Below are 22,926 nucleotides of genomic sequence, written 5' to 3' on the forward strand. Positions count from 1 at the left end.
TGAGACAGGGTCTCCTTGTAGCCCCAGCTGTCCTGGAACTCACTATGTAGACCAGGCTGGCCTCGAACTCACAAAGATCCATCTGCCTCTGTCTCCCGAGTGCTGGGATTAAAGGTGTGCACCACCACGCCCGGCATGGCTCCCGACAATAACCCACATTTTTAATACCAGTACTCAGGGGACAGAAGCAAGTGGAATTCCAGGCTATCTGGGGCTAGACGTTGTCTCAAAAAATCAATAATAATAATAATAATAATAATAATAATAATAATAATGTAGAGAGCAGGTAAGGACCCAATTTGACCTCTGGATTTCATACATGCACACACTCACATTCGTGCACACACAAACATATACACACATATATAATACATATATAATTAACTAATATAAAGAAAAGTCAAATTTTACAAAAGCAGGAAATGCCATCAAGAACAATGGAAAGTCACTGGTTAACTTAAATATTATTTCCTCAGCATCTACAATGTGCCCGGCACTGTTCAAAGCTTAGGGATTCAGACAGGCAAACCAAGACCCAGCTCTCATGAAGCTTGAAAATTGATTCAATGCCTTTAACCCGAAATACTGTTGAATCATCACAATGAGCCAGTTGCTGAAACAAATGAGTCTCATAACTGGAAAAGGAGTAATCAATGTGAAATAAAATAAAAAGAATCGGATTCCCTTGTGTTTAGAATTCTAATCCCAGTGGGCTCAGTTGAAAATGAAGAGGACCTGTTGAAATGCACAGAGCTACTCAGCATTCCAAGTGAAAACTGAGCTCTATTGGAACAAGAGCAAGACATTCCAGTTTTTACACCAGCATTTTTTCCATATGAAACCAATTTTGTTAAATAGCTCAAGAATATCTCTGGAGACTCAGCATTTAGAGGACACTTGAAACTTGAAACCTGCAAACACACCATAAATTACAGATTTAAAATACGGAACTGGTTGAGGGAATTTAGCATGCTAAGCTCAGTGCCCCACAAGCCTCAAGCTCTAGATTCAGTTCTGGGCTCACTCAGACTTGGGCACTTCTCTAGGGCTGTTTCCTCTTCTAGGACATGAAAAGGATGGTGGCACCTGTCAGGGTTGGCTAGCTGCTATGGCAATTCAAAACCTCAGTAAGCTGGCACAGGAAAATAGCTTTCTTGCTCACATCATGGTCCAGTGCTGATTAATGGGGTGGATCTGCTTTCCCTCAGCACTCAGGGAACCAGGCTTTGCAGCCATGTGGTTCCATCATCTTCTAGAAGCCCTGTCCTCCTCAGCATTCAGTTGCTGGGTGAAGAAAGAGAAAAGATGGGGAGGAACATGTGTGCCTTGTTTCCTGGAATAGCCCCTGAGGGAGCTTTCATCCTTTCTGATCATTCCAATGGTCAGAACTCAGTCACTTGACTATGCCTGTTTGTAGGAGGCTTGCAGTGTGGTCTAACTGTGTCCCTGGAGGAAGAGGAAATAGTTTGGGAATACAAAGTAGACTTCACCACAGCCTTTACTCCAGAAAGTATCTTGAAGGATGAAGTGAGATATAAGAACTCATATGGATCTCTGGATCAATAAATACCAGCTCGGGGCTGACTAGGCCAAGGCCTGTCTCCACTCAACTCAGCCTATGTAGTAGAGAAGGCTAAAGCACTATCACCTATCTTTACATTATCTACAGAGATGACTATAAAAAGAGAACTTTCAAAGATGCTCCTGCCCCTTGCCTTCTCAGAAGATATCTTAATCTCAATTCATTCTGAATACAATTCATGTGAGTAAGAGGACTGAGCAAAAAGAGGCTGTCCTTCACCCACCTCTGTTCTTCTGGCTGCCATGAAGTTACTTCTTCTAAACAGTATAAATCTGATCATTCCATCACCCACTTAAAATCCTCTACTGTCTTTCCATTGCGTTTAGAATAAGATCTAAATCATTTATAGAGTCAGTATCCTCTCTGACCTCCCTGGATCAGCCTCTGTTTCCCCTAGCAAGTTTCCCCTTCCCTAGTCCGTTCATTCACTCATCCAACAAGCCTTTGTTGTAGGCACTGGGACCACAGCAGCCAGGCAATGTCGACTCCTTGGTGGAAATTGTATTCTAGCATAATGTCCAGCTCAGGGGTCTTCCTTGATCACCCCCTCAGCTCTGTGGCTTGGTGCTGGGTGCTCTCTTCTTTCAATCCTCTCAGAAGCCTGTTTAGAACAGATCTGACCCCATGGTTATTCTAGGGCAGTATCTTGTGTACCTACTGCATGCATTTACCAATCCAGAAAAATCCTCTGTCTCCTCCATCTGTCTGTCTTCCTTAATCCCCAGGAGGGAGGCATCTTGTTTCTCTTATTCACTTTTGCATCCTCAGCCCATATTAACCTGGCAAAAAGTAGAAACTCATCAAATATCTGTTGAATGAATGATTTAATGAATGAATGAACTAGCAAGCAGCAACCAACCCATTGTTGATGACTTTCAGCCACAGGGGAGAAGTATGTGTGCTCTTGTTTCCTTCCTGGGAGCCTGCATTCATCTCTGTCCCCTCTGATCATTATATTACAGGGAATGACACCACTCCATTGGGCAGCTTTCCACAACCGGCCCCAACACACCCAAATGCTGTTGAAGAAGGGGGCAGATCCTACTCTGGTGGACAAGGACTTTAAAACAGCTCTCCACTGGGCAGTCCAGGTGAGAAATGAACTGTGGGCTTACCTTAAGTTTAAATGATGTAAAGCAGTGTTAACCATTGTCCAAGCAGGCCAGTCATAAAAGGTGCAATTACCACAGGTAAAAGCCCTGATATTGATGTGAAATGTGTAAGATAAAGCAGATAAGATTACCTCTACTCCCCTCCCTCCTTCTGAATTCAGAAGGGCAATAGCAAATGTGTCACTTGGCGCCATTACCTTGGCTGTCTCTCTCTCTCTCTCTCTCTCTCTCTCTCTCTCTCTCTCTCACACACACACACACACACACACACCTCACACTCTCCACCTCAATGCTTACTAATGGCTTGCAGTAACTTTCAAAGGATCATTGGGAAAATTCCTTCAAAATCTTTGAACCAGTTCTTCGACTTCCAGCCCAATCTTCCACAGCTACGTCATTGCAAGTGATCCTGAATTTTATAAGGAACATTGGAAACAATGACTCACATTCCTGCATCATTGTCGTAGGAGTTAGTCCACGTCAGTCCACACACTTCATAATAGCAGAATAGACCTGAGAAGTCTAGAGTCCAGAGAAGGTCAAAGTGAGATGAAGATGAAAGAGGATAAACATTAACAGGTCTGACGTATATCCTATTGTCAAGGGGTGGCCTTACTAACAGATTAATGAGGGAGTTACCGCTTCCCATCTTCAGTACAGTACAATGCTTCCTTCAGCAGGTTGACTAGCCCATGCTGGCTTCTGATGCCTATGCACAGATCCCCACTATTCTCTGCCATCGACCCACTCAAGGTAGCCTTTCAAAACTACTGCCAGCATCCTTGTGAGAGTCATCTCCACTACCCTGACTGTGGTTTCACTCAGTGTTTTCATGTGGCAGAAGTGGCACCTGGGACTTTCAGGACTGACACATGTGCCTGAGGTAAGGGGAAAACAGAAGTGATGTGGAAACTGCTCTATTTTTGTCCCTCTAAACTTGGCTTCAGTTATGCTGCACCAGAGCCAGCCCTGGGCAAAACTACAAAGTGAGCAAAACTTGTTTTTGCCATCTCCACCTGCCTCGACAACCTCCTACAAACTTTCAATATTTAATTCCCTTTCCTCCATCCCAGCCCTAGTTCAGAACTCATAAAGTAGCCTTTGTGATGCAATCCCCAGCAAAGCTTAGAAAATGACAAGACTTCCAGATGTCAACCCAGACCTTCTAAGTCAGGCTTTCTGGGGATGGGACCTCTATTCTTATCCTCTAGGAGGCAGTTTGGCAAAATTGGAGCAATGGCATACTCTGAATTTCTTTGGTAGGCCTGGATTTGATCTAAAGAGAGTGACCCACACCTGTGTGTCTTAACTCTATGTATTTGGGGTGTGAATATGAATGAGACCACACATAGGACAGCACTGTGTGATGTGCAATGGAATTGGAAGAGACAAGTCACTTTGTCATGGTTTCTAACTTGTATGGAGTCTTGTCATACTCATGCCTTAAGTAGTCTGTTCTTTCAATGATCATGCTAGAAATAATACAGCTTCCAACCTGCCACATCCACGAGACTCATTTGAAGAGTTAAGTAGTATGGTGCTCAGCCCCCAATTCTCAGACTCTCATTCAGCTATTCTAAGGTGTGTCCCAGGCATAAATAGTTTCCAAACGCATCCCCTCCCCTGAATATTATACTGTTTCTAGAGTTGATAACTATCTTAATGGGTGCCAATGTCTTGTTTGCTCCTACCTACTATGTTTGCAAACTGACAAAGATCATACACACTAATAAATGCCTCACTCATTTATCTGCTCCCATCATTTAATATATATTTCTAGAGCATCTACTATGTGCCTAACACTGGAAGTAAAATGAGTAACCAAAAATGTCCCTGTTAGTTCCCCCACAATGGTATCCAGTATCATATGGGTGGGTGGTGGATGATGTGCTTGCATTCATTTTTCTGAGGAAAGAGTTCACAGCTTTCTTTAGTTCTCAATGGTAGTCCGTAACAAGCCCAAAAGTGTAAAGAATCCTGGCTCTGGAGCTGTGGTTCCCTATCCCTTCCTGTGGCTAGAAGTAATAGTAAATTCTGACTATTCTGCCCTATCCACTGCAAAGACTAAAGTGTTATTCCAAATGTCAGTGGACGTGATTGTTGCTCTGGCCTTCTGCAGTCTTCTTGCTCTTTGTGACATGGGACCAGCATTGTGCTCCTTTGAAGTTTTCCCACATGAATGAGTCTACTTCCTATTGTCATTTATTCCTTTTGCTCAACTTCCTGCTTTTCTCTTTGACCATACAATGAGATCCCATTTAAAGATACAATGCTTGGAAATAATAAAGCCTTTGTATTTGGCCCAAACAATTAAAGCAGTAAAGATCTGAAACATCAAGCCCAGAAACAAACTACCTTCAACTTCTGCCCCTACTTCATAGGTCCCTCTGTAGCTGGTGATCCCTGGCAAATGGCCCACTGTCCTTTTTCATTCTCTCATTTGCCCAGGAGATGCCAGTGTATGGCCATAGCTGGGCTAGCAGAAGCAGAGTTACTTTCTCCCTATGATATCCTCCCTAAGTGTCATCCCAAGCCCCAGAGTCATGTTCTTACCAACCCATGATGACACCAGCTTCCCTTCTACAGCAGTTAGACAAGTACAGAGTGAAGTAACCATGAAACCTCAAACCTCTGAAAACATGAGCCTAGATAACCCCTTCCTCCTTCAAGGTGTTTTCCTCAGGTATTTATCACAATGACAAAAAATTGACTCTAGTCTATAGTAAGTCTTTAAGTGGGATAATATCAGTCCTCCAACCTTATTGTCCTTTTTCAATGTTGTGTTGGCTATTATGGGTACTTCGTTTCTCCTTGTAAACCTTAGAATCAGTTGATCAATAGCTGTTGGAAATACATTGAATCTGAATATCAAATTGGGAGGTGTGGTAGTTTGAATGAGAAGTGGCCCCATATGTTCAAGTAGATGAACATTTGTCAGTTGGTGGCACTGGAGCTTGGAGAGCTTCTAATTTTCCACCATCAGATATGATGTTAATTTTAGGTTTTCTATGGTTGTTCTTTATCAAGTGGAGGGAGTTCCTCTCTACTCCAAGGTTGTAAAGAACTTTATCATGACTATGTGTTGAGTTCTGTTAAATGCTTTTTCTGCATCTATTGATATGATCCTGTGATTTTTTTTTCTTATAGCGTGTTGGTATATTACATTAATTTATTTTGAAATGTGAACCAGCTTTGCATACCGGGGTTAAATTCTACTTGATAATGATATAACTCTTTTTTCAAAATATTTTATTTATTATTTTTATTTTATGTGTATGAGTGGATTGCCTGCGTGCATGTGAGTGCACCCGTGTCATGCAATGCCTAGGAGGTCAGAAGAGGGCCTTGGATTCCCCTGGAACTGGAGTTAAGGATGGTTCATAGCTGCCATGTGGGTGCTGGGAATTGAATCTGGGTCCTCTGCAAGAGCAGTCACTGCTGTTAACCACTGAGCCATCTCTCCAGCCCCGATTTTTACAGTCTTTTGAGACAGCGTATCATAAGGCAGCCTGGAGAACTCACTATGTAGACCAGGCTGGCCTCGAACTCACAGAGATCCATCTGCCTCTGCCTCCCGAGTGCTGTGATTAAAGGTGTGCGCCACCACACCCGGCCAATTATTTTTATTTTATGTGGATGAGTGTATTGCCTGCATGTGTATAAGTGCACCCGTGTCATGCAATGCCTGGGAAGGTCAGAAGAGAGCGTTGGATTCCCCTGGAACTGGAGTTCCAGATGGTTGTTAGCTGCCATGTGGGTCTGGGACTCGAACCTGGTTCCTCTGCAAGAGCTGTCAGTGCTCTTAACCTCTGAGCCATTTCTCCAGTCCTATAATTATTTTTCTAAATTGGTGGATTCATTTTAACAGTACTTTGTTGAATATTTTTACATCTCTGTTCATGAGTATGACTGTTCTGTAATTTTAATGTATTTAAGTTTTGATATTAGAGTGATTTAACTCATAGGATGAGCTAGGAAGTAATCCTTATACTTCTATATTCTGAAAGAAATTGTACAGAATTGGTATGATTTCTTCCTTAACTGTTCAGCAAATTTTCTGGTGGACACATCTGGACCTGGCACTTTATGTTTGGGAGGGTTGCTAATTATTGACTCAACTTATTTAAGAAACATTGGTCTGTTTGTAATTTTCTATTTCTTCTTGGGCGTGTTTTGGAAGATTCTGTCTTTTAATGAATTGATTTGTTTTTGTAAATAGGTTATCATATTGTGGGCATAGATTCTTCATAACATTTTTATTATCCTTCTAAGATCCATGGGCTCTATAATGCTGTCAGATTTTAGCAATTTGTACCCTCTCTTTGTTTTTCTTAGCCTGGCTTATTAATATATTGGTCTTGTCAAAGAACCAATTCTTTCAGCACCATTATTGTTTCAATTCTTTCTTCTGTTCATCTCTCTCTTCTCATTCTGATATTCCCATTGACTGTGTGTTCTGCTCTCTTATTTTTGCTTTTGCTTTTCAACTTTAGTAGTGTTATGTTCCTGGCAGGCTCCAGCTCCTATGTTTTAAAATGGAGGGTTCGAATTTAGCTCCAGGCAAATCCCCCTGCTTATTAGGGGACCAACCAATCCTGAGCTGAACTGCCCAGCCTACGTCATGGAAAGTTACCCAATCACCTGACTGCCTATAAAAGATCTCTGACTCCATCTGCACTTGGCTGTTTCTCTACTGTTTCTTGTCACTGTTCCCCTGCTTCCTGGAGATGCAGCCCAGTGGTCTGTTTGCTCTTAAATAAACTGCGCCCCTCCTCCCCTTCTCCATGTCCTCTTCCAAACAGGGAGTGTCTGTGAGAGTTTACCAGTATGCCCAGCAAATTTTTTTTGGTCTTTTTGAGACAGGGTCTCCCTATAGCCCCAGCTGGCCTGGAACTCACTATGTAGACCAGGCTGGCCTTGAACTCACAAAGATCTGCCTGCCTCTGCCTCCCAAGTGCTGGGATTAAAGGCATGCGCCACTGTGTGGGGCACTGCTACAGTGCTTTTCATCTCTTCCTGGCGTTTCTTTTGGGCTCTTAGGATTTCCATATCCTTGCTTGCACTACTTATAGATTCATTAACATTGTTTACTTTATCCCCCAGGGTCCTTAGCATACTAAATGTAGTTGTTTAAAATTTCCTGGCTGCATTGGCTCTCTATCTTCAAATTGTATGAGGCTTTTTATCCTTCTACCCCTTTTAGCTTGAATTGTAATTTTTCTTGTTTGTCAGATTTGGTATAGTGGATAAAACAAATTGCCATAAAGAGGCCTTTAGTGATGCGGTGGCAAGGTTTGGAGATAAGAAAGACTCTATAATCCTATGAGGTCTCAGTCTTCACTGAGTCCGTGCCTCTGGAATATGAAACTTTTCCGAGTTTCACGGTTTTTGTCCGATTGTTTTCTTTGGGATTTTCCGACTGGTTGGATGAGCAGGTGGGTTTTGAAAGGGAAGGAAGATTCTTTCTTTCTATAGGTAGGACAAGATGACTACAAAGAACTGAGCTTGACTATTTCCTTTCCCCAAAGTTGGTTAGGCTCAGATAAAACCCCAGCAGCCAAGGCTCTGGTTACCTACTTCCTTCAGAGTGCCCTGGATTATTTCAAAATAATTCCTTTAACTTCCTTTTACCAAAAGCCCATGGGGAGTTTTCTCTGACATTTATTGTGAGAAGCTGCTTCAGCTCCTGGAGGTAAAATTTATAAAAGCATGCCCCTACCCACTTCATGTCTCATGCTTATCACAGACTCATCCACATCAAGTCTTCAGCAATTCATCAGCTAAAGTTCAGTGCCAGCATTATTACACCAACATTACAACTACCCTGAACAAAAGAAAGGCCTGACTTTTAAAGTAAGTTTTTATTAAAGTAGGCCCAAACTTGAAGGACATTAGTTCCCTATTGGAACAGTCTGTCTCCCAGAACTGTGCAATAGATTTCTCTGGTTCCCTCAACCGGTACAGATGGAACTGACTGTGTCCTCACCATGTGAACATGAAACTAACCCTGGGGCCCTGCTTCTTCCACTGCCCCTACTCCATCAGGCCACACCCATAATGTATTCAAAATGGTTTCTCCTGCTTCCTGGGGAAATACAAATTCAAATTCATCTCCGCCCTTCCCTAGTTCACCATCATGTATGGTCACAGCCTCCACTGTTTCCAATGAGTGGGTGCCCTGCTTGCAGCACTTTGATATGTTAATTCTCAAGCAAACCCACATTCATTCATTATTTTGGGAGGGTGGAATACCAAACTGAGGTTACCAAGGAGATGCCCTGTCATCAGACCCAAGAGCTAGTTTTGCCAGGCTTAATTAAGTCAGTAGTCTAGATTATATCCAATAATAGAAGTCATTCCTACAGTTCAGGCTTTCCTACCTTAACACTGATTCCCACAAAGGCCTCACTTCCTATATGCCATGATTCTCTCTCTCCAGGCTTGTCTCTCCAATTTGGGGATCAGCAGATCTTTTACAGATCTAAGAAGAATTCTAGGACTACATTTTCAGTTTAACCAATCCCTCTAGCAATAGAATGCCTTTATACCATCAGGTTTTTCTAGTACTAAAACCTAGTAATGGGAATTCTGGGCATCAAGGCAAGTCAGTATAAGGGCAAAGCATCTATTTTCGCCACTAGCCCCCTTTCCCACTTACTAGAGATGACTTTAATTGGAATATTCCTTAGTATCATTATCATTGTTCTTTCAACATACTCTTCAAGGGAGGAAATAAAAGGACACTAGTTCCCTAGCTGTCTGTTGGAACAGTCTGTCTCCCAGAACTGTGCAATAGATCTCTCTTGTTCCCTCAACTGGTACAGATGGAACTGACTGTGTTCCATAATCATACTTATATTTTATCATAATTATACTTTATTAGGATTGAAATGATTATTTTACGTTTAGTTACTCAGCAAATAGTTATGTGGTTAAGGAAATCACATATAAACAAACACAGAAAGAGTTCACTTATGTCAATTGTTTTAGCTATGTTAAAATTCTACAAATATATTCTAATTCTTAATAAACTCAGACTGCAATATGAATATCATGAGATGTAAAGACTCTTCTAGCTGGAAATGACCACACAGGTCAGTTAATCTAGCCTTTCAGTTCCCAGGTAGGAAACTAGTATACAGAGTGGTCCTGTTGGTCACCAATCTATAACATTACTAGGAGGTGAGGGAACCTTTAGGAGGTGGGCACTACTAGTACAGGGAAGTACCCCCACAAACACTCAAGACACAAGACTCCCAGTGCTTGATAAGAAGATGACTCAAAGCCACATGAACCTAAAATAAACAAAGAAAAGGTTAAGTTTACGAAATCAACCCCATTACTCTAGGAACAAACCCAGGACCAATTGTATTACACAGTTTTTCATCACTGTGACAAAATACCTAAGATAAAGAACTTAAAAGGCAGAAAGGTTTGCTGTGACTCAGAGGTTTGAGGCCACGGTTGGTTGACCTCATTGCCTTTCAGTCTGTGGTGAAGCAGAACACCAAAGAAGGTAGTGCATAGTGGAATGCAGCTGCTTACCTCCCAGCAGGCAGTAAGCAAAGAGAAAGAGAGGGGTTGGGGTGTCCCAATATCCCCTTCAAGGGTACACCACTAGAGAGCTAACTACTTCTTCCCATTCCTAAAAGTTCTATCACATTTCCCTTTCCATTAGCAACACAGACCAGTAGCACATGAGCCTTTAGGGGCATCTCAGATCCAAACCATAACACCTGTTAAGGAAACTGCAGCCCAAGGACAATCTAAATTTAAATGGTCTTCATTATGCCAGCTCCCCAGTGCTTGGTTGTAAAGAGAAAAGGAATGGAAAGAATGAGAGAAAACAGGAGTGGCCTGGGAGTAAGTAGAAGCAGAGGGAAAAGAGGAAAGCGTATAGGAGGGGGAAAGACAAACCAAAAGAGATGGGGTAAAATTCAGTTCTCTATGGTTTTGTTAATAGCATCTGAGGCTTGTTTTATTCATTTCTTTACACACTGCTCAGCAAATACTTACTGAGAGTTACTTTTTGCTGAGTTCCATGGCAGCAGAACATTCCTAGTCATGGGTTTACAAGGACTATACAACTCTCCAATCCTAGAGGTTTCATCTTCTCAAGCAGCTAGAGAATCTTGAACCTTACACAGTAAGACTGGAGTTTATTTTTCCCATATCAAGCATCAGTAGTATCTCTATGAAATGAAGCCAGTCAGCTCCTTGCCTCACTCCCATCCCACCACTTCTGTCTTCCACTCTTCCAGGAAAGTTGACTCCATGCTTTTGGGTTCTGTATCTTGAATTCAAGGCAAGAAACACACCTGGCCCAAAAAGGCTAACTGCAAGGATAGCTCAGATTCTAAACCAGAGGTATTAGGTTTCCTTCTCCCTGTGTTTAGCCCTGAGTTTATTTTCAAACGTCCACTCCACACAGACTCCATTCCATTTGAATGTGTCTGGCTGTAGCTGCGTATGTGCCAGAGCAGCCTCACCACATCTTAAAACCACCCAGGCCTTTAAGAAGATGTGTGACTAAAACAGAGGCTGACACACTGTCCTCTGCTTTGTATATTCACCATCACAGGATAAGTAATGTTTGTATCCTGTTACGCAAGGTAAGGAAAAAAAATTAAGATTCCCTCCAGAAAGGAAGCCACCATAAAATTAGTTCCAGAATTAGTTGCTTTTCTTGTTGCTGTGACAAAAGTAACTTAAGGAAGAACGGAGTTATTTGGGCTTGCAGTTTGAAGGGATACAGTTCATCATGGAGGGGAAATCATGGCAGCAGGGGCTTGAGGCAGCTGGTTGCATCTCATCTATAGTCAAGAAGCAAAGAGTTGAAGTGGAGTACTCAGTTCTTCTCCTTTTTATTCAGTATGGGACTCCAGACCATGATATGGTACTGTACACATACAGAGTGGGTCTTCCCTCTTTTGTTAAAACTCTGAAAACATCTTCACAGACAGACCCAAAGATGTTTCCATAGTGATTCTAAATCCAGTTCAGCTGACAGCAAAGATTAACCATCACAGTTCCCTCAGACATATGCTAATAGCCAACAGACCCTACAGGTCCCACTAACTACCACACTTCAAAGGTCATCTAAATGAGGATTCATAGTCAAGATGCTTGAATTTTGTTGTTGCTGTTTTTTGTTTTTTTGTTTTTTTTTACCAATTTGCATGTAGTAAAATTGTTATGGAGTTCAAGATCACTGGGAAAAGAACACTCAGACTCAAAAAATTTCGAATTAGCAAAATCTGTTTAGCTGGCCAGGGCAGCACTCTCTGAGCCAATTTTGAGAATGCCACCCTAACTGGGAGGGGATGGGAGCTTTTACAATTTCATTAGAATTTTTTTGGCGGGGGAGGAGACAGGGTCTCCTCAGCTGTCCTGGAACTCACTATGTAGACCAGCTGGCTGGCTTCGAACTTACAAAGATCGGCCTGCCTCTGCCTCCCAAGTGCTGGGATTAAAGGTGTGCACCACCACGCCCGTTAATTTTATAGAATTTTAAAGAAAACTCCTCAGAAGAGCAGGCAAGTTGGTAATCTTGGCAGTTACCTTGATGGGGAGAATGATGGAGAGAAGGAAAGAAAGCCATGAAGTCTTGGAGATTTAGAACCTGCATGGAGGTCGGGTCGGACACGTGCTGCTGGCGGCACATGGCTGGGGGAAGGAAGCTCTAGAAAAAGTAAAGAAATGCCAGATGCTAGGGCAGCCCAAAGCATTAGAAAAAAAAATGTTTAGAAAAGGGATATAAAGAAAAGGAGAAATTATGATTTTTTTCAAAGAATTCAGCGGGAAGACTTACAGACTACATGACTGTGGTTGGTCCAGAAGTTCTATGCTAAAAGGCGGATTCCAGGCAGGAAAAATTCACTATCTCATTAAAGCACTAGGTATTCCATAGCTAAAGGTGAGGCTGACTTCCTAGGGGCGGTCCTATGACCAGATGATTGACAAGTGAAACTGGAAAGGTGTCTTTCAACAGGCTAGAGATTTTATAGTCTTGACCAGTTAAATTTATGGGGCTATTTGCTACTCTAACACTAAGATTATATGGGTGTGTTCCCCAGCTCTTCCAGGAACTTCTGGCCCCAGGCCAGGGTAGGGTCTGGGACTGTTCACCAAGATATCTTACACAAAATGGAGGAGCTCAGGCTATTAAAAAAGCATTACATATTAATTCAACGTTTTCCTTGGCAAGGCTCCTTCCAAGTCAGGTTTTTCTCCCCCTTCACAAAGGTTGTAAAGGAAAAACAACTAGGACTCAATAGTTTTCAGAGCACATGAAGGCAATATGATGGAGATTACTGGACCAGCAAAAACAAAGCAAATAAACACAACAAAACAAATAAACACATCCACATCCTTGATCTATGGGCTCAATGCAGAATCCAAGAGCTCCACACAAATAGGATATATGCGATATCATTACTTCCCTGATGTAATAACACTCCCACCAAATGTGAGCTCACTCTCTGTTCTTCCTATGGCCCCATCTGGGCAGCATTTATTTCTTCTCTCCCAACACTTCTTAGCCTCTGTGACCCTCCCTCACCCTTGAGGTCTGAGCCTTCCTTTGACTGACACCAAGTTCAGAGAGCTAAGAGAATGTTGTCACCAAGGGACCATTATCCTAGGCCTTGGCTTACAAAGCCTCTAGGGTTCCTTACATATTCTCTGGAGGATGCACCATGGCAACCTTCTTGAAGAGGTTCCTAAGGTGTCTACTGTTAACTCTACAGAATGCAGGCTGCAGGTGGCAAGGCTCACATCACAGCTACTGTCAACAGCAACTTTCACTTCAGTTTCCCCATTGTAAACATGCAGGATCCTTTCCTCCAAAATCAAAGCGTACAAACTCCACAGAGTCAATCCTGGCCCAGCTAATTCTTAGCTGTGACCTTAAGCAAAAGCCTCAATACCTCTATGCTTCCATTCTCTGCCTTCTCTAACAGAAGAATAATAGTGCCTGCCTCTGGGGATTGCTATCAGGACTGATTTAAAAAGGGACCAGACATGGAACATTCTCTCTGAACATGCAGCTATCACTAGTATTCCTGAGAGGAGTTTATAAAGAAAAATGCACATGATCCTGTTATATAGAGCAGGCAAAGGAATTATCTGGAAAATTCAGAACAAAAGGCTTGCTGGAAGAAAAGTGTAGAATGAAGTGAGGTGGTTTTGTCTGTCCTTATTCAGAGAAGTGGTCTACAGTATTCCAGCTCCCAAAACACCTGGGACAGATTCCAGAAGAGGCAGACACAGGGGTCCTGGGCTACAGCCACTGCCAAGTGACTCCTCCCAAGGGTCAGGTGAGGAGAAGGGGAAGAGAGGTGAGGAGTGTCGTTTTGTTTTCCCCTGTCCTTAATGCTCCCTCTTCCACAAAGAGGGGAAACTGGAACCCTGTGAATCACCTTGGCAACCTGAATTCCTTTTCTCTTCCAGGAAACTGTAAACAAAATAAATTCACTGAGTTGGCACTCTTCTCTGTTTTCCTTCTCCAGCAGCTGCTGCTTTTCAAGAAAAAAACCTCTTGACTGTTGAGCTGTATTCCAGACCCCTTCAAAATGTCTTGAGTAGCATCAAAAGTGTTAGAGAAAAAGCTTAGGAAAATAACTCCTGATGTACATAGTGTAGCAAACTTCTTATCGCAGGCATGCATAGAACACAGTTGATCGAGTTATATCGACATCCTGTAAAACAAGGGATAGATGATGAGAGGAAAAGGATCTAAGAGGGCTGAGAGGAAGAGAAGGAGGACCTTTGTATACAGAGCCTACTTTCAAGCTATGTAACCAAGGTGGTCACTCCCAAGTCCAGGAAGGAGCATTCTACTTGAAATGCCTGAGGGAGAATGTTCTGTGGTCAGCATCTAGACATTCTGTTTGATTTACTTTTTTAAAAAATTTTTATATGTATGAATGTTTTGCCTGCATGTATGTAAGTACACCATGTGTGTACAATGTTTATGGAGGCCAGAAGAGGGTGTCAGATCCCCTTGAACTGGTGTTATGGATGTTGTTGCTGCCATGTGAATGCTGGGAACCAAATCTAGGACCTCTGCAAGAGCCGGTGCTCTTAACCATTGAGTCATCTCTCTAGGCCTCAGTTTTATAAGTGAAATCTGATTGGACAATGGAGCCTACACACACATACACACACACACACACACACACACACACACACACACACAGAGTTTTACCTCCCAAACTCTCTGAGACAAATTCTCAGGAGTTCACTCCTTGATCCCATCAGCCTCTGCTGTTGCCCTCTGCTCTGGCAGGAGCTTAGCCCTAGACCCCAGAGGAACAGGCTCAGTGTGTGCAGGATGGATCTGGGCATCTGCAAGGGTCTGCATTTGGGGTGAAAAGCCCCAGAACAAGGAGTACCACATTAAAGAGAAAATAAAAATCACCATAGTAGGTTGAGAAGCTCCACAAATTCAAAGAGCAAGACTTTATTTTGAATCCTTGTGTCATTAATTGGTATTCTTCCAAATCACTGTGTTAATATTAAATTTGGCTTTGCCAGTTTAGCCCTATCCAGTGAGGAGGGCGAAAAGGGTGGAGGCCAGAAGAGGGTGGAAACCAATGAACAGATGTAATGAGAAATTCGTTGTTTAGGTGGCCCATCCATCAGGCTAGCTCTGATGTCATTTTGTAACTGTCATCAAATCCATCTTCTGTTCACTAATTATGGAAGAAGTGAGCTCCAATGGAGGCAAAACTCCCAGCACAGTAAAAGTTATAAGCAGCCATTGTTTTAGACTGAATTTCTGAACTGGTCCAAATAAAACAGATTAAAAATCAAAATGGAGTCATCACACTTAAGTTTCAACACACTAAAGCCAAGCTAAGTTGTTATCTGACCTTCTGAGAAGCCAGGAGAGAGCTCATAGCCAAATTTTCCAAAGACCCACATGACAATGAAGCTCCCTCTGCTTTAATTTTTCATCTTTCCAGGTGTCCAACCTATGACCCAACACAAAATCGTAGACTTACTTAAAACGTTGTGAGAGTTTCTTGCAAATTGTTTCTGGTACCTAGATTTTGTGGTTCTAGAGTATGAACTTTGTGCATGGCAATGCCTTGTTGCAATGTCAAAAGGCCAGACATACCTGCAAGTAACCTGACATATACTGATTATAAACCAAGCAACTGGGTTTATCCATTCCCCAGTAACTTTTAAGTGATCAATCTGCTTTTTGTTCTTTATTTCTGATTTTTTTTCCCAGCCATTCACTGTCTTTTAAAGCAACCTTAAGCTGGGCATGATAACTCAGGCCTGTAATTTCAGCATTTAGGAGATGGTAGAAGAGTCACCAAAGGTTTGAGGTCAGCCTGGTCTACAGAGTCATTCCAGGACAGCCTTGCCTACATAGTAAATTCCAGGCTGGCCAGAGCTACACAGTGAAATCCTGTCTCAAAAAAAATAAATAACAAAAATAATAAAAAGCAACCTCCTTTGCTCAGTCCATTGGAACATTAATTCTGTATTGTGGGAACTAAGTATTGCCTAATTTAAGGATAGAAAAAAAGCTGACTTAAATATCTATACTGAGCTAGAGATGCAGCTCAGTGGAACAGTATTTGCCTAGCATGTGTGATGACCTGTGTCTAATCCCCAGCCAAAAAAAAAAAAATCTTAGAATTATTATAGCTTTGTCTTTTGAGTAATTTTTCCTGTTCTTTCTCCTTCTCTTTCTCTCCCTTAACATGCCCAGATAGGAAAGTGTCCTAGGCTGCTGCTGATGGGCTTTTTCTGACTCTTTTTTCAGAGTGGAAATAGAATCCTGTGCTCCATCATTCTGAGCCACCAGCAGGGCCCATCCATTATCAACTGTGATGATGAGAGTGGGAAGACGTGTGTACACATTGCAGCCGCTGCGGGTTTTGGCGACATTATTAACGAACTGGCAAAAGTCCCTGAGTGTAACCTGCAGGCTCTGGATGTGGATGACAGGTATCCATGGCAACTCAGTCAGTGCTGGGAACTACCAGTCATCTTTCCCTGTTAACCTTAAAATAAAGATGATTAAGGAGCTATCCTATCCGACTATATCCTTGTTACTGGTAATACACGTTTGTGACAATAAACACGACTCTATTTTAGTAAAAGGAGGAAAGATCATTGTTATGGAGAGAAGCTCTGAGACCACAATGTGGTCAGATTTTCCACCTTTCACTGTGTCTTCAGGGTTCTCAGAAGGCTTTGACTTCCTGACACAGGCCCTTGTTCTTAATAAAGTTCTTATTTTCTTCATTCTTGAGTTATTTCACAATGCCCACAAGTTCTTATCCAGAGAAGAGTGGGAAAGAATCAAAACCATAAACCTTATCAGGATCGTTTTTTTTCAGTCATTGGTGACATAACCATTAGAAAAGGAAACTGGGTCCAGAAAGGAAAGACTTATCTTGAGACTTGTTAGCAACCCAGTGAAGGATTGATTGTACCTGTGTCTTGCAAATTTAGAGCTTTGTGTTTACAGTGACTACTTATTGAATCTTTGCTTAGTCTACACGCTGAGTCCATGAGTAAGTAATAAAAAATACAATAAGCAAAGCTACTGTTGGAGTATGTATATAAATTTTCTGTTAAAGTGCAGAGTTAGCTACCTGCTTATCATGATAATAGATGTCAGAAAAAGTATCTCCCTCAATATCTGAAATTTTTCTAACATGAGGGTGGGGGAATTCTTGTGTTCCACGAAGTCGCAGAAGCTAGAGTTGGTTAACCTGATGGTTTTAATTAAAACTAAAGTGTACATTTTCTTAAGAGCAGGTGTTGGTCCTGAGCAGATGAGAAGGGATATTAGTAATGTGAGTCAACAAGGTGAAACATCCACAAAGGGGAGAAATGAACAAATTTCAGAAGGGAGAGACGAAAGATGACTCACCTGCTTCAGAATGCTGCTAGACCAGCTCAGAATGGACTGGTTCTCATCTGCAGCACCAGACATGTAGCAAAGATATCCAGTTTCCTGGGCTCCCAGGAAGAAAGTGAACCTACGGAGAAAAAAAAAAAAAAAAAAAAAAAAAAAAAAAAAAATTGAAGGGAAACAAGAGAAGTCTGATCAAGAGGGAAATATGGTCTCCAGGAGGGCTCAGCGCCTACTCCTACTCCAAACTCTGCTCAGGCATTCCCCTGCCTCCATCTTGTTTCGTGTTTCCTCATGCTGAACATGAAACCCTGCCTTTTCCCTGAAACTAGACGTTTCTGTTAGTAACTAAATTATTCAAAATTATCATAAGCTTAAGGCATTTACAATTATAATAACTCCTCTTTCCTTCCTTTCCTTTCCTTGTCTTTCCTAGTGAAAAGGGTTCTAAAAGGAAGTTTTTTTTGTGGGAAGGGAAGAAAATTAAGATTGCAATTTGAGAGAGAGAGATCATAGAGAACTAGTCATCATCTATATTAAACCACATTATAAAGCCAGGCATGGTGGTGCACTGTGTAATCCCAGCCCTTAGAAGGCTGAAGTAGGAGGATCGCCACAAAATGGAGGCCAGCATGGGCTACAGCATGTGTGACAGAGACAGACACTGTCTCAACACCGTCCCCCTCCAAAACAAAAGGGCTGGCAAGGCAGTTCAGTAGGTACAAGAGCATGACAATGTGAGTTCCATCCAGGACCTACATAGTGGAAGGAGGGAGCTGACTCCCAAAGAATGTTGTTCTCTGATCACCACACAAGTGCAGTGGCATGTGAAACACACACACACACACACACACACACACACACACACATATGCAAAATAAATGTAAAAATTATTCCAAAACACAAAATAAATCTACAGTATTTAAAATATTTGGTGGTACTCACCTATGATTAATGGCACAGCACACGTAACCTAGAAGCAATGTTCCAAATTTCATCAGTCCATGAGGTCATAATTCACTTTAATAAACAGCTCATTTCTCTTCAGGGAGGACAGCATTTTATCAGGTTCTCCTCCCTGAATATTTCTGGGAACTCTCTGGGGATGTTTACGTGTTTCATAAACCATTCCTTAGTTACTAAGAGTTGGACCAGTGCTGTATCCTTACATCCCATCATCCCTCACCACCCAGAAACCACCACAAACCCCCGTGTTGGCCTCTGCTCCATTCCTTTAAATCAGGGTTCCTGACAATCAGCTCCCACTGCAATCGCTGAGGCCAGCCTGCTGTGTCTGCCAGGGGATCCTAAAGCTGTGGGTGAGAAAGGAGCTGTAGCTCAACAACATGGAGTCCACAGCTACAGGTGAGCCACAAAGGCTACATGGATCAGAGGTTGTCTGTGTGCACCCCTTATTTCTCAGCAGAACAATTAAACTGTCCCCTCTGCTCTTCTAGACCTCTTCCACAGTGAGAGCCAGAGGAACTTAAAAAGTTGGCCTTAGCAAGTGTAAGGCAGAATTTATTTCACAAACCTTCAAAGTGAATTATCACATGTTGGAGAGCCCGACTAGACCAACATCCAGTCCTCTATCTACTGAATTTATTGGCAATGTTTCCTCTAAATCAGAGTGCATAATTTGCTGTTGCCTCATCTTGCTCTAAAATAAATATTGTCTGGAGACCTCTCTCACATAGACTGGAACAAATTGTATCTCCACATTCAAATATACAGTGTTATAAATCACTACAATGAAAATAATACACTGTTAGACCACTATACTACAAATAATATAGTGCCCTATTAGGTGTCATAAAATTACTACTTATAGCACAACATGAAGAGAGAGGTATTTCACTGACAGAGGACATAATCTGTGCATGGGGACTAAGGGCTCATACTATGTACCTGGACACTCTCAGGTCACACCCACCCCTTCACAGCCTAGATGAGCCCTCTCTGCCCACCTCCAGATTCTCCCACACATGAGGGACAATGTGACCCTCTTCAGAGTGCCCTTCTGCCCAGAGGTCAGGCTCTAGAACAAGACCAAACAGAGGCCTGCCATGCCCTTCCCTCCTGCCCCAGGATTGGCCCATTTCCAGAATGAGAAATAGGAGCATGCTCATTCTCTGTAGCGGAGATCCCACTCAAAAGAATGTCATCTCACTCTTTGTCTTCCTTACCTCTCTCCCCAGAAAAAAGTCAGAGCCCAAAATTATGACATCATCCAAAATACGGCCTATTCAATCTTGGATAAAATCATTCACAGATTGTATAGTCCCTTTACACAGTACTTTCCAAAAGCCTAGTAGCCAAGGCTATTCATCACCTCTAGTCCAGTCACCTCTGGACTAGCAATGTCCAAGCAATCATAAGCCTATAGCTTCCAAAAAATATGTGCACAGAGCTGCATAGGACTACAGTTAAGGAAGAAACATTTCTTCGGAGTAAATATACTTTGAAGATCTCTCTCTCTCTCTCTCTCTCTCAGCAGGTTAACTCTATATATGTTTCATATTCTCAAACTTCTGTTTTGGATAAAAGTTTTGATGTACAACAGACTACTTAAAGATCCATTAGGGCAGGTTATCAAAATGAATTGTTCAAATTCTCATTTCTACTCACAGAACTTTTAAAAAGTCAAAGTATTGCCAGAATTATTTTTGTCAGTGGCATAATAAAGAAAGCACTATCATAAAAGCATCCTTTTGCTGGGCATGACGGCACACACCTTTAGCCCCAGCACTCAGGAAACAGAGGCAGGCGGATCTCTGTGAGTTCAAGGCTGGCCTGGTCTGCATAGTGAGTTCTAGGCCAGTTGGGCCTAGAACAGTTGGGAGACCTTGTCTCAAAAAGACTAAAATAAATAAATAAATAAATAAATAAATAAATAAAAATAAAGGCATCCTTTTAGTAACTATTTTGTTGAGACCACAAACAGGCCAGCTGTTTATTGTGGTAGCTGCTATAGGTGTACCACAATGAGTGAACTGTCTCATTCTCACCTTACATAGAGCTTAATGTACATCCAAGGGGAGAGGATAGAATTCTCACTATATCAAATATGAATGGTATGCTATAACCAAATTTTTTTTATTGTAATACTTTTTATTATTATGACTTTAACCTTTTTTTTTTTTTTTCAGTACAGAGGATCGAACCTAGGGCCTCACACATGGTAGGCAAACACTCTACCACTGAGCTGCAGCCAGCCCTATAATTTTTATTTTCTAACCATCTCAGTTGATGAGTGGGAAACTTCACCTCCATCTCTTTTAGTCTCTTCTTCTTCATACTTTCCTTTCTTTACCAAAATGTGTATAAGAACAGAAGAGAAAGCTGGCTCTCTTGATTCTAGTCTTTGTCCTTTCAGGCCTGACAAAGATCACTCTTTCCATGCTGTGCTTAGGAGCACAGTGATCTTGGGCTGCAAGGGGGTCCCACTGGCTAAATACACCACACACTGGCGAAACACACCCCTCCTTCCCAGTAGCTTCACCAAGGAAGCTGAGTTCTAGTCTCTGTGCTCTTGGCAATCTCAATGTTTTATTGGCGGTGAGGATGGAACACAGGGCCTCACACCTGCTAGGCAATCCTCTGCTCCTGAGTTATATTCCCAGCCCTTTACCATCCTCTTGTCACACCTACCTTGACATCTGAGGAAGGATTTTCTGTCCAGCATTGGGGATCCAACTCCCTTTTTATGTTCAATGCAATATTTTGCCTTTGCCCCAGATCTGCTTCCAGCTTTAAGCTTGGCTTGTGGAAACAGATAAACATCTTTTGTCTTATCTAGCCTTCCATACCTCTCCCCTGAGGTTAAGTACAAAGTCAACCATGCCTTTAAATAGAGGACAGAAGAAAGGTAGAACTATGCAATAGGACATGATCTCAAAATACAATACAGGCACTTTATTAAATGGTGTTGAGAAAAGTAAGTCATGTATTAGAAAAGCAGACTGTACCACACCCCACTGCACATACTGAAACATGATTTAGATACATACATTTGTATTTCATTGACTCATCCATTCATTCATTTGGAGATAGGATCTCACTATGTAACCAGGCTGGCCTCAAACTTGCAATCCTACTGCCTCAGCTTCCTAAGTGTTGAATTTCAAACGTGAGTCGCCATGCCAGATTTTGTTTTTTATTTTTAATCCAAATAAATTAAGAAAAAAAATGCTAGTTTCCTTTTTATTTATATCCAGAAATCCACCCCCCTTTTTTGGTATACAGTATATGAGTTTTAACTTGCACGGATTCAAGTATCAGCACCAACAAATTTCAGAACAATTCTATTAACTCCAGCATCAACTCATGTTGTCTTTGTATAGTGGAGCACTCTGCCATCCTAAGCCCTGGCAACTACTGACTAATTCTCTCTCTACAGTTTGTCTTTTTCAGAATGTCACATACATGGGACTACACATTGAATGTTCCTTAGCCATAACTGTACAATCAGTGTTTCAGATTTCTGAATTGCCAGAATTTTGGAAGATTTGCATATATGTAATGAGATATATTGGAATGTAACCTATCTAAACACAAAATTTGTTTATATATGTGGTTTAAAAGCAGTTTTATGCTGGGAGTGGTGGCACATGACTTTAATCGCAGCACTTGGGAGGCAGAGGCAGAAAGATCTCTGTGAGTTCAAGGCCAGCCTGGTCTACATAGCAAGTTCCAGGCTAGCTGGAGCTGCAGGAAGACCCTGTCTCAAAAAGACAGAAAAACTAAATAAATTTTTTTAAAAGGCAATTTTATACAGTATTTTAAGTGTACCTGCATTTTGGCTGTGATTTGTCATACAGGGTCAGATGGAGGATTTTCCACTTGTGACATCCAACATGCGAGTGTTCAGTTTCAGATTTGGGAGCATTTTCTATTTCAGATTTTTAGAATAGGGAAGCGCAACCTCTGTACATTATGGAACCTTTTGAAACGGGCTTATGTCACTTAGCAGAATGCATCTGAGATTCAGCTCTACTGTCCATATCATGTTCTTTTTGTCCATTGAGTAATATTCCACAGTATAGATGGACCATGGTTTGTTTACCCATTGACACAGAGAAGGATTTTGGGATGTTTGTAGTTTGGGGAATTTATGATGCTGTTGCTATAAACAGTTGAGAACAGGTTTTTATGCTAATGTAAAATTTCTCTATCTCATTATTTAGAAGTCAGATTTCAGGGTCAAACAGTCCATATATGTTTAGCCATGTAAAACTTCCACTCATATTGTAATAATATTCCAATTTTTCTATATTTTACCAGCATCTATTATTTTTACCACACTTTGTTGGGATTTGCCTTATTTTAGTTATCTTAATGGGTATGTT

The 22,926-nt window shown here is 41.7% G+C and overlaps 1 protein-coding gene across 1 annotated transcript in view; it reads left to right on the top strand.

The window, feature by feature from the left end:
- The window catches only part of Ankrd55 (ankyrin repeat domain 55), a 154,967-nt gene that overhangs the window by 109,674 nt on the left and 22,367 nt on the right, over nt 1-22,926 (top strand). Inside the window, exons 7-8 of the mRNA XM_008840381.2 lie at nt 2,545-2,673; nt 16,478-16,662. Coding sequence (XP_008838603.1) covers nt 2,545-2,673; nt 16,478-16,662 — 314 coding nt within the window. The remainder of the gene's footprint in view (nt 1-2,544; nt 2,674-16,477; nt 16,663-22,926) is intronic.

The sequence above is a fragment of the Nannospalax galili genome, unplaced genomic scaffold (assembly GCF_000622305.1).
Source record: "Nannospalax galili isolate Female #2095 unplaced genomic scaffold, S.galili_v1.0 scaffold339, whole genome shotgun sequence".
NCBI lineage: Eukaryota > Metazoa > Chordata > Mammalia > Rodentia > Spalacidae > Nannospalax > Nannospalax galili.